The sequence below is a fragment of the Molothrus aeneus genome, chromosome 1 (assembly GCF_037042795.1).
Source record: "Molothrus aeneus isolate 106 chromosome 1, BPBGC_Maene_1.0, whole genome shotgun sequence".
In the NCBI taxonomy this organism is placed as follows: Eukaryota; Metazoa; Chordata; class Aves; order Passeriformes; family Icteridae; genus Molothrus; species Molothrus aeneus.
The window spans coordinates 93,976,889-93,989,061 of NC_089646.1; the positions used below are offsets into that span (position 1 = coordinate 93,976,889).

Consider the following 12,173-nt stretch of genomic DNA (forward strand, 5'->3'; position numbering starts at 1 on the left):
CCCCTTTCAGCACAACATAAGGCTTTGTTTTGCCTCATCGTTGCTGTTGACAGGAACATTTTTGTGGAAAACGAGATTTTCCTTCAGACTGGTCAGCCCTAAAGTGGGAAATCCCTGCCAGCCTTTTTTAACCTGCCACAGTCTGTGGTTCAGGCTGGAGGACACTGAAGCCACCAGTGTCGTGAGCCCTCCTGAGCATTGCATGAGACAGTGAGAGTAGCAGGTTCCTCCTCAAAAGTGTGAATGATGCATACATAAGCCAGTCTGATGCAAAATGACAGAAGCCAAATGGTAAGTAATGCAAGAAGAGGGTCCCTTTACACATACACTGATAATTAATGTTGTCAGTGATTGCTTTCTTCAGCGCTGAAGTCTGAATTAAAAAGGGCAGTGGCCCTAGGCTGCCATTAGCACACTCTCTTACAGTAAGTGTTACGGTAAATTGGTATTTTCCGGCCACAGGCTAGGAGCTGGTGTCTTTTTTTGAATGTGGTTAATCTGTAATGGTCTCAAATAATGTACACACACTAACGAAGCTTGAATGTTCATCTGTTAACAAGCCCCCTTGTTCCCACAGTGGTGTTCGAGTCTAATGGACTCCGAGGTACTGAAGTTCACACCACCTCCGCAGATGCCCCAAAACAAGTATGTTTTACAATTAATTGGGTGTTTGGTTTTTAATGTGGTAGCTGGGAAAAAATTGCACAGTGATACTCATCACTAAAGCACTGACTGTTTTATAACGTATATAAATAATAATGGTATTGCTTAATTTTTAGCTCTTAAATTTTTAAAACATTTTATCAGAATCTGATGTATAGAGAGTCAGTTAATTTTAAAGCAGGTAGTTAGTGTTTAAATAAACATGTTACTGGCTTACTTGGGGACTGGATGGGATGGGTAACTCTGTGATGTGCACTGACGTGTAATAGTGAGATAGCACATAAAGGATTCCTGGGAATTTGCTTGTACAATTAACACGTTTTCTGCTGCAACAAGACAACTAACGTTTAGTCTGTATTTTTCTGAAGAGTATTTGCACCCTGATACCCAGTATCTGACTTTGAAAAGCTCTCACCCACCAGTTTCCATGGACTCTGCTAGTGTGCTTTCCTGTTTCTAGTATACAGTTTCCTGTCTTAACAAACACTTCTCAGAGCTCTGAATTATACCTGACAAAGCTGTTACATAGAAAATCATTAAACTGAAAAATCATTAAACTGAAACACAACTTGTTTTGTGTATCTTACGTTGGAGAATAGTGTCATAACCTGTACCTTTCCATTCCATTTGCAGCTTGGCAGGTTTGTTTCAGAGCACACCTTCTCATGGGCACTTCCCTTCCATTGTGAAACTGCTTCCAGCATCACTCACTTTTCCTTTCATCCAAAATTCTTAGTTTAATTTTCACTATAGCAGCCCCTGTCATCCTGTCTCTTACTAAACTGTTGCAGATGTTTTTAGCCATGCTTAGAGAATGCATCTCATACTACCCCGAACATCATGAAATTCAGGAATTGGTTTCTACTTGTTGAGTAAACATTCTTACTGGGCACCACTGCACTGCCGAGTTCATGTGCTGCACCCTTCATGAGGACTCTTGGCACCTCCTCTGTGCCCTTGCATCTTTCTGGCCCAAAGGCTGCATGGAGAACCCAGCCTCTGTCGCAGGAGTGTCTGGATTGACACCAAGCCATAGGAGTGGCCAGCAATTCTCATAAAGTTTCCAAGATGGCATAGCACCTCAGTTGTTGTTGTGGGCAATGCTTGCTATGCTTTTGTGGGACAGTAGCTGCAAAGTTATGTTGCAGTGTCCCCCTTATGATGGTTATCTGATAAAACTGTGCAAGAACACAACTTTGAGTAACAGAGACATAGATGCAGTCAGTGTAACAGAGTGAAACACTGCAGCTCTGCCAACTCACTCAGCTAGTCTTTGGTTCTCATCAGTTTAGTAACACAGATTTAGTAAACCTAAGCATCTTGTAAAACGCTCTTTCATCTTTTCATGCTCATGGTTTTCTCTCCTCATGTGTAGTTGAGATCACATTCTGAAGGCATCTGGGCTTTCTTCTAGAAGACAATATAAGGTCAAAGTTGGAAATACATTTCCAAAAAATTCTGGAATGGCTGTATATATCCAAAAAGAAATGTGGCATCTCAGACCACACCTGGGCTCTCTTTGTAATTTGGGTTATATTACTGCACAATTGATTGACTCGTAATCTTGTCTTTGTAAACTATTGTCATGCCAGAATTTATTGACTAACTTCTTCCATGGCGAAGGTGGCTTGCTCTCTCTATCTGCCAGTCTGCCTTCGAAGCATTTGATGAAATTACAGCATCTCTCAGTACAGCAGAGCACTGAGTAGGGGTTAGCTTCTCCAATGGCTTCATCTCGTGCCAGTCAGTATTTCTTCCACAGAAGATGCGGTGTCATCACTCCTGCAGGAGATTGTTCCCTTTCTTTTGTCTTGTTTGCTCCTCGGTACCAGCCTTTGTCTCAATTTGTCAGCGTCTGTGTCGGGGGAGTTATTCAGTTGTCTGCCGTTTCGCTGGCTCTCGTGGCAGGCAGGCATTGTGCTGCCCCAGCAGACTCCACCTGCACAGTCCCTGGGCGTTACAGAGGGAATGCTCTCATTTCCACAGGCAGCTGTGGGGGCCTTTAGAAGCACAGAAATGAGCTCTCAGTGAGAACGGTGCCTGCAGCATTCCGTTAACATTACCATTTCCCACTTCAGACGTTGTCACTCCATGTCTTCATTTCATTTCTTAATTGGGGACAGATATATTCATGAGAGTTTAGGGTGTAAAGTCAGTTCAAGTTACAGAAGTGCCGTGCACATGCTCCGAGCAAGAAACAATAGTTACCTATATGGTAGTTTGAGAAGGGAAGAGGGGGCTTTTTTGATGTCAAGTGGAAATGATTCACTTTACATAATGTTTCCACCTCACAGGTAAAATATCTTCCCCTGAGTAGTCTGCTAAAGAATAAAAATATTAACATTAGTATTTCACGGTTCCGCCATTCCCTTCTGTAGTCAGCCAGATCAACTCTAAAGGTTTCCTTCAGGAAACAATGTTAGGTAGGGCTTTTAAAATCTCCCAGCATGGTAGCTTACAGCAGTGCTACGTTGAATAGCAGTTTTATCACAGAATAATTCTAATTCTGCGTTAAAAATAGGTCCTACAGCCAGGCTTTTTCAAAAATGAACCAGCTAAATCTATATTTAGGTGTCTAAATAAGATCCCTGTTTTAAGGTAGTGAATCACCAACAGGAGGTGCAGGTGTTCAGCATCTGTGAAAAGGAGGTTACCTATAGGTATGTGTAAAAAAAAGATCAAACACACAGTTTTGCTACTATTAGCACAGGGCTATGTTTCATGCTTTATTATCAGCACCAATGAAATATAAATGAAATGTAGGAAATAAGATGTTCATTCATAACATTATTTATTGTGGTTTCTTATTTCTACCTGAATGCTTTAAACAAAAAACCCAACCAAATGACATTTTTACATAAAATTAATTTCCCATGAACTTTGGAATATTTCCTACTCTTTCTAAAGGACAAAAAATGCTCATTACATACCCCAAGTCAATACAATCTGTGCTAAGTCACATAGATTCTCTTGAAAAGCTGCCATATTAAACATATTGAATATTCTGAATATTTTTATAAATGCTAAATATCACAGTATTATAATTAAACTTGCTTATCCACAATGAATATGTATCTTAATTTGGAATACTCTTAAGCAGCATCCAGAGACACGATTTAGCAGGCATGGATTCGGGGAGTACATGGCAAGACAAAAGCTGGCTCCCCTTCAGAAGGGGCCCTGCAACCACGTGTGTGTCTCAAAGCAAGGCTCTCCTAAAGCGTGGGGTCATTTCAGAGGCACTGCCTGATGCTGCAGCCAGAAGCCCAATTCCCAGAGGTACAGGAGTCAGTCTGGAGCCTGCTTTTTCACCGTGGTGACAGCAGTGGTGGCAGTTTCTAACGCGTACACTGTGCGTTTTGACTTCTTCTGCGTTTTTAAAGCCGTATAAAAAACTGGCCCACTTTAGGAATGTAGTTTATGCTCTATCAGTGTCAATCAATACTCTCTAAAAATTTTAAGGGATAAGAAATAGGGTTTTCAAAAGGCCTGATTTCCTGGTTAGCAATGAGGGAGAGCGCTCTCTAATTGAGTGCATATGTACGTGAACCATATTTGCAGCACTGGAGGCAGAGACACCAAGTTCTCCATCTTCTGTGTGAGTGAAACAAGGAAAACCCCCAAAACTCCAACCTGTGTCCTCTCCAGAAAAAACAGTTCTTATTTACAGAAAATCAATTAGAAGCTGCAGCCCAGGGAAAAAATCCAAACTGTTTTTGGATATCCTGAAATCTCTGGCTGAAGCTTTCCCCATGCCAGAAGGCTGTGATTGGCCTTTTTTGTGAAACAGCTCTGGACACCCCAGTTTGTGGGCCTCATTCACTGAAAAGACAGGTGTGCAGTAGGTCCTGTACCTACTGTGTGACCCTTCATTAACAGGTTCATAAACCTTTATTTTCTCCACTATAAGTATTTAAAAATATTTCTTGCAGCATTCAGTACTTGAAATCATGTAAATACGGATAGCCCGAGCTTGGGGGATAGAAAGATGGGAAAGAGCCATCAAGAAAACACTATATACATGTCTATATGTGTGTTGTAAAGGAGCTCGGGGGAAAAGCTGGGGACATCTGTTACCTGTAATGTTTTTATAGTCCAGCAACACTATGGCTGTGCTTGTCCTAAAGCAACTTTACAGAGAAAGGGAAGAGGCAAAAAAAACATAACCCAGATTAAAAAGTTATTTAAACTATTGGTTTCTGAGTTTGGCTGGTTTGGGTTTTCTTGCACTCAAAATTCTAGTACTGTCTGTGAGAAGTCCTGTTTATGACATTTGTTCATAAATGTCTTGCCTCAGTTCCTTGCAGAGTTTCTTCCAAAGATCATGATTAATAGTTCAGTCCTCATTATTGCAAATGTTATTTTTAAATAGTTATTCTGAGAACAAGAATTCCATTAATCAAAATAATAGATAATGAACAAATAAATGGCAACCTAATTTGTCTCGTTCATACATATGGAGATTATAATGCAAACAATCAAGGAACCATGGAGGCTGCTGTACTGGCATCTGAGTAATATGCATGTGCTGTACGTCTGTTACTTCATGAGCATTAGAGACAGGATTTGGAGCTCTAGTTCTTGTCCCAACACTTGTCCCCTTGCTAGCAAACTGCAGTGGTATCTGTGCTCCTTGCAGTTTACTTCAGTGTCACGCAGTGATCTGTCTCCAGCATATTAACATGCACACACACTGGGTTTTTCCTGTTAACTGGGAAAAAGCCCTGGAAGTTGCTATGAGAGCAGCTTTTGCTATGGAAGCTGTAGGTTTCATGTAAAGATCTGCTGCTTTTCACTGAAAGTGAAGAAAGCCTAGTTTTTAAAATGGAAAAAAAATTTATTTCAGGAACAATTCAATCCAGCTCTGTATCAGCTGTTTCAAAATGTGACCGTACCTTGGGAGGGTGTGAGTACAGGTGGGTGAGCTCCTGGGTGATTTTGGCACACGTGAAGCTCAGGTTCTGTTTGCCATTGAAAGTGGGAGCACAGCTGTGCCTGAGAGGGACCCAGCCACACAGCATCTTCAGCCCTTCTGCGCTGTCCTTGCAGGTGAGGGGAGGTTGGATTGCCCTTCTCCTGGATCCCTTGTGCTGTGTGGTCCATGACATGCAGGGCACGCCTTCACCACCTCACAGGCCATCCATCCCAGAAGAGGGCCCCTAATTAGACCCCTTTTCCAGCTTCTGCCCAGGGAGAGTGGGGCAAGGGGCCTGCCATCCCTCCCTTTCCCTTCCCTCCCTCCTCCTCAGCCCTGTGAAGCTCTGCTGTGCTCCCCTGTGTATGTGGAGCCGGTTTGATGCGAGGCGTTCCAGTGATGAATGCCTCCTCCTGGAATTGTGGCTGTGTCTCTCAGGCATGATGCAGCCGCGCAAAAATGTAAAGCATCTTTCTTAGTTTACTGCGGGAAATTCAGCATCCAACTAAGGAAGTTTTATCACATCTCTCATTCAGTTACTGTTTCCTACATTTCAAATATACTGCAGTCTGTACAGCAGCTTTTTTTTTCTTTAATTTTGTTGCAAATCTTTCCTACTTAAAACCAAACTTTGACTGGTAAATGTCATGAATCTCGGGCCAGGTTTAATTAGGAATTTTCTAAATCTATTAACAAAAGAGATGCACTTAATACATTATGTCAACCAGAGCTGGGCTTTCTTTAGCTATTTCAAGGGCTGCCATAGGCACAGCTTGAAACTTGCTTGGATTTTACATGGGTGCTGTATTTTATGTTGCATTAATTTAAAATGGTCTGTTTCACTTCATCAAGACTTTAGCTTAAGGATAATGCATTTATGTAAGATTAATCTTGCCATGTTGTTTTAGGATCAGGATTGTAAACTGCATTGTTCCGACAGTGATGTTCTAAATGTCATTTTAGAGCTTTTCTTGGGAGCTGCAGGCTCCCACTTATTCATGATGTTATCTTTATTTTACTTGATTTTAGAATATCCCTGCTTTTTTTTTCAAAGTGGTAATTATTCATGAAAATTGTCTAAGAAAATAAAAGGAAGATGACAAGGGGGGAAAAAAGCCGCCTTAGCATTTGACAGACCTGCACAAGAATTCAGTTTTTCTTCATTTAGCTGCCTCTGTGCCCTCAAACTTCAGCCTTTTTAAAACACTGATCTAGTTGTGAATCCCTTTTGGCTAGCACATAATTTCCACTTTTTGGAGGCCACTTTTTTCCCTTCTTTTTCTCAGCCTTCTCTGAGCTGCTCCGCCAGGTCCTGTTACTTCTTGTTCTAGTCCATCTTTATGTGGGACTTTATATGGGCCTGAACATGCTTTGCTTTTGGTGGAGATGCTTTAAAAAAAACAAACCCTACAGTGTTCTCACGTGGTTGGTCAAGATGAACGTACATGATGCTAATAAAGGGTAACGAATGCCGGCAGAACTTGCCGGAGGGTCGTGCCTGGGAGCAGGGCTGAGAATGAGCTTTTCCCCGTGTTGTCCTTCTTGCAGGGCAGAGACCACGGCAGCGCAGAGCTCACCCACATGCTGCATCTCCGGAAGGGAACCTAGATCCCGGGTGGAGGAGCCCCGGCAGCCCCCGCGCTCCAGAGCATCCCCTGCCAGCCAGGGCCGCACCCGGAGCGGCTGCGCCGGGCTGGGAGCAGGCTCTGCCAGGAGGGGGGTGCCCCCGTGCTGTTAATCATCCTTAAACAAATGAAGATGCTACACAAGATATATATAAATTGACGTACTAATCAGTCCCATGGTTCCTTATTTCCTTTATAATAAACAGCGGAGTTGGCAAGCACTGTGGCGGCACAAGGCATCTATATTAATCAAGAGAAGTTTGAGACACTGGAAAAATTAAACTTTATGTGATTTGGACAGCATGAAGAAGTTAAGCACTGTAACAAAAACCTCCCTGATGCTCACAATGACTATTTGATACATTTGAAAAACAGCAGTGGATTCGAGGGCTGGAGAAGTATTAATTAATGAAACTGCCACTGCCTGTCATGCTGAAAAGCAAATTAAAAAAAGCAAAACAACAACAGTGAAAGGAAGAATGGGGGGTGCAGGGAAAACGTGGCATTCGGTGCTGAGAAACCAATGCTTGATGAAGGATTAAAGGGACTAAAGAGAAAGACCATCATTCTGCAATGGTTTGTTTCATTACAGTTTGGGGACCACTTGCATTTCTAGTGCTCTCGCTCTTGACTGCGCACCATTAATAGTATGTGAATATGGAAATTGAAACACTTCCCGAGAAAAGCTTCTATTCTGCTTTGGAAAAGAAAAGCTAGTTGAACACTAAGAAAAAAAACAGGCTTCTGTGTTTTACTCTCAGGACCTTTTTTTTGTAACAGGGCTACTTTCTTCAACCTGGTCACAAAGGAAGTCTTCACTTAATGAAAAAATAAAAAGGAGAAAATAAACATTCAGCTGTCTAACACCGCTGATCTGTCTGTTTGGAAGAGAAAAGGTGTCACTGAATGGATTCAGGCAGCCCTGGGGCCATAAGGTGCTCTCTGCTCCTGCCTTTGGTTCAGCAGACCAGCTGCTGCTCCTCCTTGGGCCCACTGATGTTCTGGAAAGAAGACAAACTTCTTTTGTGGTGGCAGGTTTATGTTCATATAAATGTGTCATGTCTTGTACTTGGTGATCACTGGTGGTGTTAGAAAAAAAAAAAAGAAAAAAAAAAGCTTTATATACCTCTTCTACAGTAACTCTTTAACTGCAAGTTTTCAAGGTGGGGTTGTGGCACATAACAGGTTGTTAAACCATGCAGTGAAAGCAATTAAAAATGTATTCCACAGATATAAATATTTTCTTTTCTTATTGCTGTGACACTATGTGTGATGGTAATATTTCTGAAAGTTTCAGATTTTGCACATATAATTTTATGCATTATCAAAAGTTACTGCTGCCTTGAAAGAAAATGTTCTGTGAAAATTTTTGCAAAAGCTTTACTAGTTTGTTTGTTTTTTTTAAATTGTAACATTTTGTAAAGGCAGGAAATGGAGTTAAAAAAACAACTAGCATGCTAAATATATTTTTCAAAAAAGCAATAATTTTACATGTACAGAAATGATGCTAACCTTTAATACAGGTGAGACCACAGTTTACTTAATACAGTAATGGAATAGTGCTGTTTTTGTAGAATGGGCTTCTGACAAAAGATTTGTTAAAAAAAAAAAAGTAGAAAAAAACTTTAAAACGTGATCTTTCTGTTCTAACAGTTCTGTTCTAACAGGTGAGCGGGGGGGGGGTTGCTTTTTAAAAAAAATTTAGTCAGCAATTTGGGCTGGATACTACTTGTTACTTGTTTTGAATTACTTGACAGTTTTTGTTACTTCGCAACACTTGCAACAATGCAAATTAACTTTCTTACTTACTTTTTTTAAACTAGATTTTCCTTATGCTATTACATGAGATGTAAACCAGAGTTCTCTGTAAGTCCCGGTGTAGTTAGGAATGTCTGTGCAAGTACTTAAAAGTGATTGTAATTAACTGTTCTGTGAAGTTATTTTGAGGGAGGTCGCATAGACACATTCCATTGTACACCCAAAAAAAAAAAAAAAGAAAAAAAGAAAAGAAAAAGTTAAATATTTTGCTGTGTTGCTTAATGATTATCATTTTGGGTTTGCACTAGCTTTCTCTTTGTTTTTGATTTTTTTTTAATTTCTTTTTTTTTTATTTTGTTGCTTTTCTGAGTCATTTTTCATGAGAGAAAGTAATGGTGACAGTTCAGGAATGCAAAAAAGCTAGTTGCTTAACCTGTTTGTTTGTGGTTTAGTTATTAAAAACTCTTCTATACCCAAAATGGCACAAAAGTGTAGTGTACATTTGTAAATTCTCTCTTTTTCTAAATTGTATTTTTTGGCAAGCTGAACTAGAAAATCTGAGTTAATATTTAGAGCCAAAATCTTCTTTCTGGAATTTTCTTTCCTAATTCTTGCCAGAGAAGCTAGTGCTGTCACTGCCATTGCCAGGGTACTAATCAGCAAAGTTTACAATCATAATTTAGCTTCATGAAGAACAACAGTAGGGAAAATCAGTTTAAATAATTATATGCTGTGTATGGCACAGAAGTGAGATTTTCACTTAATTAAACAAGAAATAAGAGTGGGTGGGGGAAAACCAACCTTAAGGACCATCTGGTTTTGAAAGTGAATCCCACGATTTCTGGGGGTTTTTTCTTTATCATTGTATTGTATTGATTTGTTATTTTAGTTAGACCATAGTATTTAAAATGAGTTGTGTTCTTATTTATTTAGTCAAATGGGCTTTGATCAGCTCTTTTAAGCAACGTGATAAGTTTTATTGGCATGACACACTCCTGTAAAGCCCTTTTATGACTGTTACAGGGACTTTCTACTACCTCTACCAATCTACTGTTTCTTCTTCTTAACAGGTTTTTATGGTGTTGCAAGTCTAATGTAACTTAGACAATAAAGGGTTTGATTATCTACACTGCAGATTCTCAGTGTATCTGCCATCTCTCTCTCTCTCTCTCTCTCTCCCCCCCTCTCTCTCTGGTTTGTGTGTGGTTTATTCTAGCTAGAGTGTAGGACATCTCTTTTATTATAGCTGAAGTGAAAGACCACCAGAGTATTTTTGTATCCTGAATGTTGTACACTGACCAAAAGTCCAGCTTGGAGAAACTTTATCCACAGGGCTAATCAGCTACATTGCCACCATGCTGCATTCTTGAAATTCCTTCTGTCAGAAATGCTGTGTATAAATGGGTGCATTCTACAAAAAGTTAAGCCAGATGGAAAGCCAAGAGAGTTTTCAGGTTTGTTTTTTAAAACCTCTTAAAAGTCCTTAGTGATAAATCTTAGCATAAATTGCTGCCTCTGTCCTATCAAAGACTGAGCTTTAATGAAAACAACTGAGTGTTATCCTTTAGAAAACAGCATATACTGGTAGGTGCAAAAAGTGGTTTGCTGTTGACTGCAGGATACAAATTTCTCACTAGGGGGATTTCCAGGCACTGATATCCTGCAGGTTTCATGGAAATCCCTGTAAATGCGTTGCTTTGGGAAACTTTGTGGTGTTGTTTAGCCTACTAGAGGCATCAGAGCGTGTGTGATGTTTAGAGCCAACAAAACAACAAAATCCTGTTATTCTAGTGGGAGTGCATCCCTCCTGTTTATTCCTCCTCACACCTGTAGAGTTTCTGACCAGGCCTGTGCTTGGTTTTGTTCTTCCTTGCCATATTCCCATGCTGGGCTACCTCAAGTATATCTCAGCAGCTCCACCAGCACTGCTGGAATTCATTGACGTAGGTGGGGATTTGTCCTTGAATAACTGATCTGTCACAAGGCCTGGAACAAAGCAAGAGGTAACTTCTTAATTAGATTCTTAATACTTAAAATACGTTGGATTACTGGGGGGAAGGTTGCATTTTATGACAAGTCAAATTTCCCAGCCTCCCTGCAAGCCACTATTTTTAAGCCAGCAGTTCTGTGCAAAGCACCAAAATGCAGAGTCTTCTCCACCTGTGCTCTCTCCTTTCTCTTCTGCTGTTTTTGATGACCCCACACTTCAGGGCAGTCCAATGTTCAGAGACAGAGCCCAAGTGGATTCACTGAGAGCTCACAGGTAAGGAACACCAGCCACTCCCACTGCTTAGAGGGTAACACAAATGAAATGGAGTTTGTTGATACATAAAAAACGTTTCACTTCAGTTTTATTATGAATGATGAAATCATTCTTTCTGGAGCAGCAAGTCGTGTAAAGTAGTTGAAGATAATTGAAAGCATAGACATGGTCCCCTATTAGTTGCTTTCCATGGGACTCTGGGAATGCTGGCATTTTCAAGAGGGACTGTACCCATGTGATGACATCATTAGCTATCTCCAAGTATAGAGTAGCTGTTACAGAGATGCTTTTGCTTGGTTTTTTTGTTTTGTTTTGGGTTTTTTGGTTTGGTTTTTTTTTATGGGTTTATTGATACTGCATTTGGGAGGAAGAAAACCATAACCACCCCAAAACACTAGAAGAAAATGCCCTTTTGTTTGAGGCTGCCGGTCACAGAGTAAATAGTACATGGAAAAAATAAATTCATATATGTTGGGTATAAGCAAGTATTTCCAAAGTGACCACCAGCTACTGGTCAGAGTAAGGGATGCTTTTGCTAGTGAGAGAGGAAGGGATATGTTGTGGGTAGGAAGCAGGCACAGAACAGGGGTTTGTTTAGTTCCCAGCTCTGTGGGTTGGAATACTGCAGTGGATGTTGCTCACAGGGCCATAAGAAAGGGGAAGAAAGCCCATGAAAGATCAGGAAGGGGCTAAGTTTTGACCATCTGAAATTGAAATAGATGGAAAGCAGTCTCTGAGGAAAGCTGAAGCTGAGAACAGGACCAAGGAGAGGCCAGAAGTGGAGCGAGAAGTTCAGAGGGGAATCACCATTGAGTGAAAATATTGCCAAAAAGGGCAAAGTCAACAATTTGAGAGATCAAAAGAATTTGGAGATGGAGCAGAAACTGAAACCTAACCAGAAGAGTTGTGTGCTTATTGCAGAGGGCTTCTGTTGAAATGAGAGAGAGGA

General features: G+C 40.7%; 1 protein-coding gene across 1 annotated transcript in view; it reads left to right on the forward strand.

Moving 5' to 3' along the window:
- ZNF516 (zinc finger protein 516) overlaps positions 1–7,761 on the forward strand; it is a 99,669-nt gene extending 91,908 nt beyond the window's left edge. Inside the window, exons 5-6 of the mRNA XM_066546110.1 lie at positions 578–645; positions 7,127–7,761. Of these exons, the coding sequence (XP_066402207.1) occupies positions 578–645; positions 7,127–7,186 (128 nt within the window). The 3' untranslated portion in view covers positions 7,187–7,761. The remainder of the gene's footprint in view (positions 1–577; positions 646–7,126) is intronic.
- Positions 7,762–12,173: the final 4,412 nt, after the last annotated feature.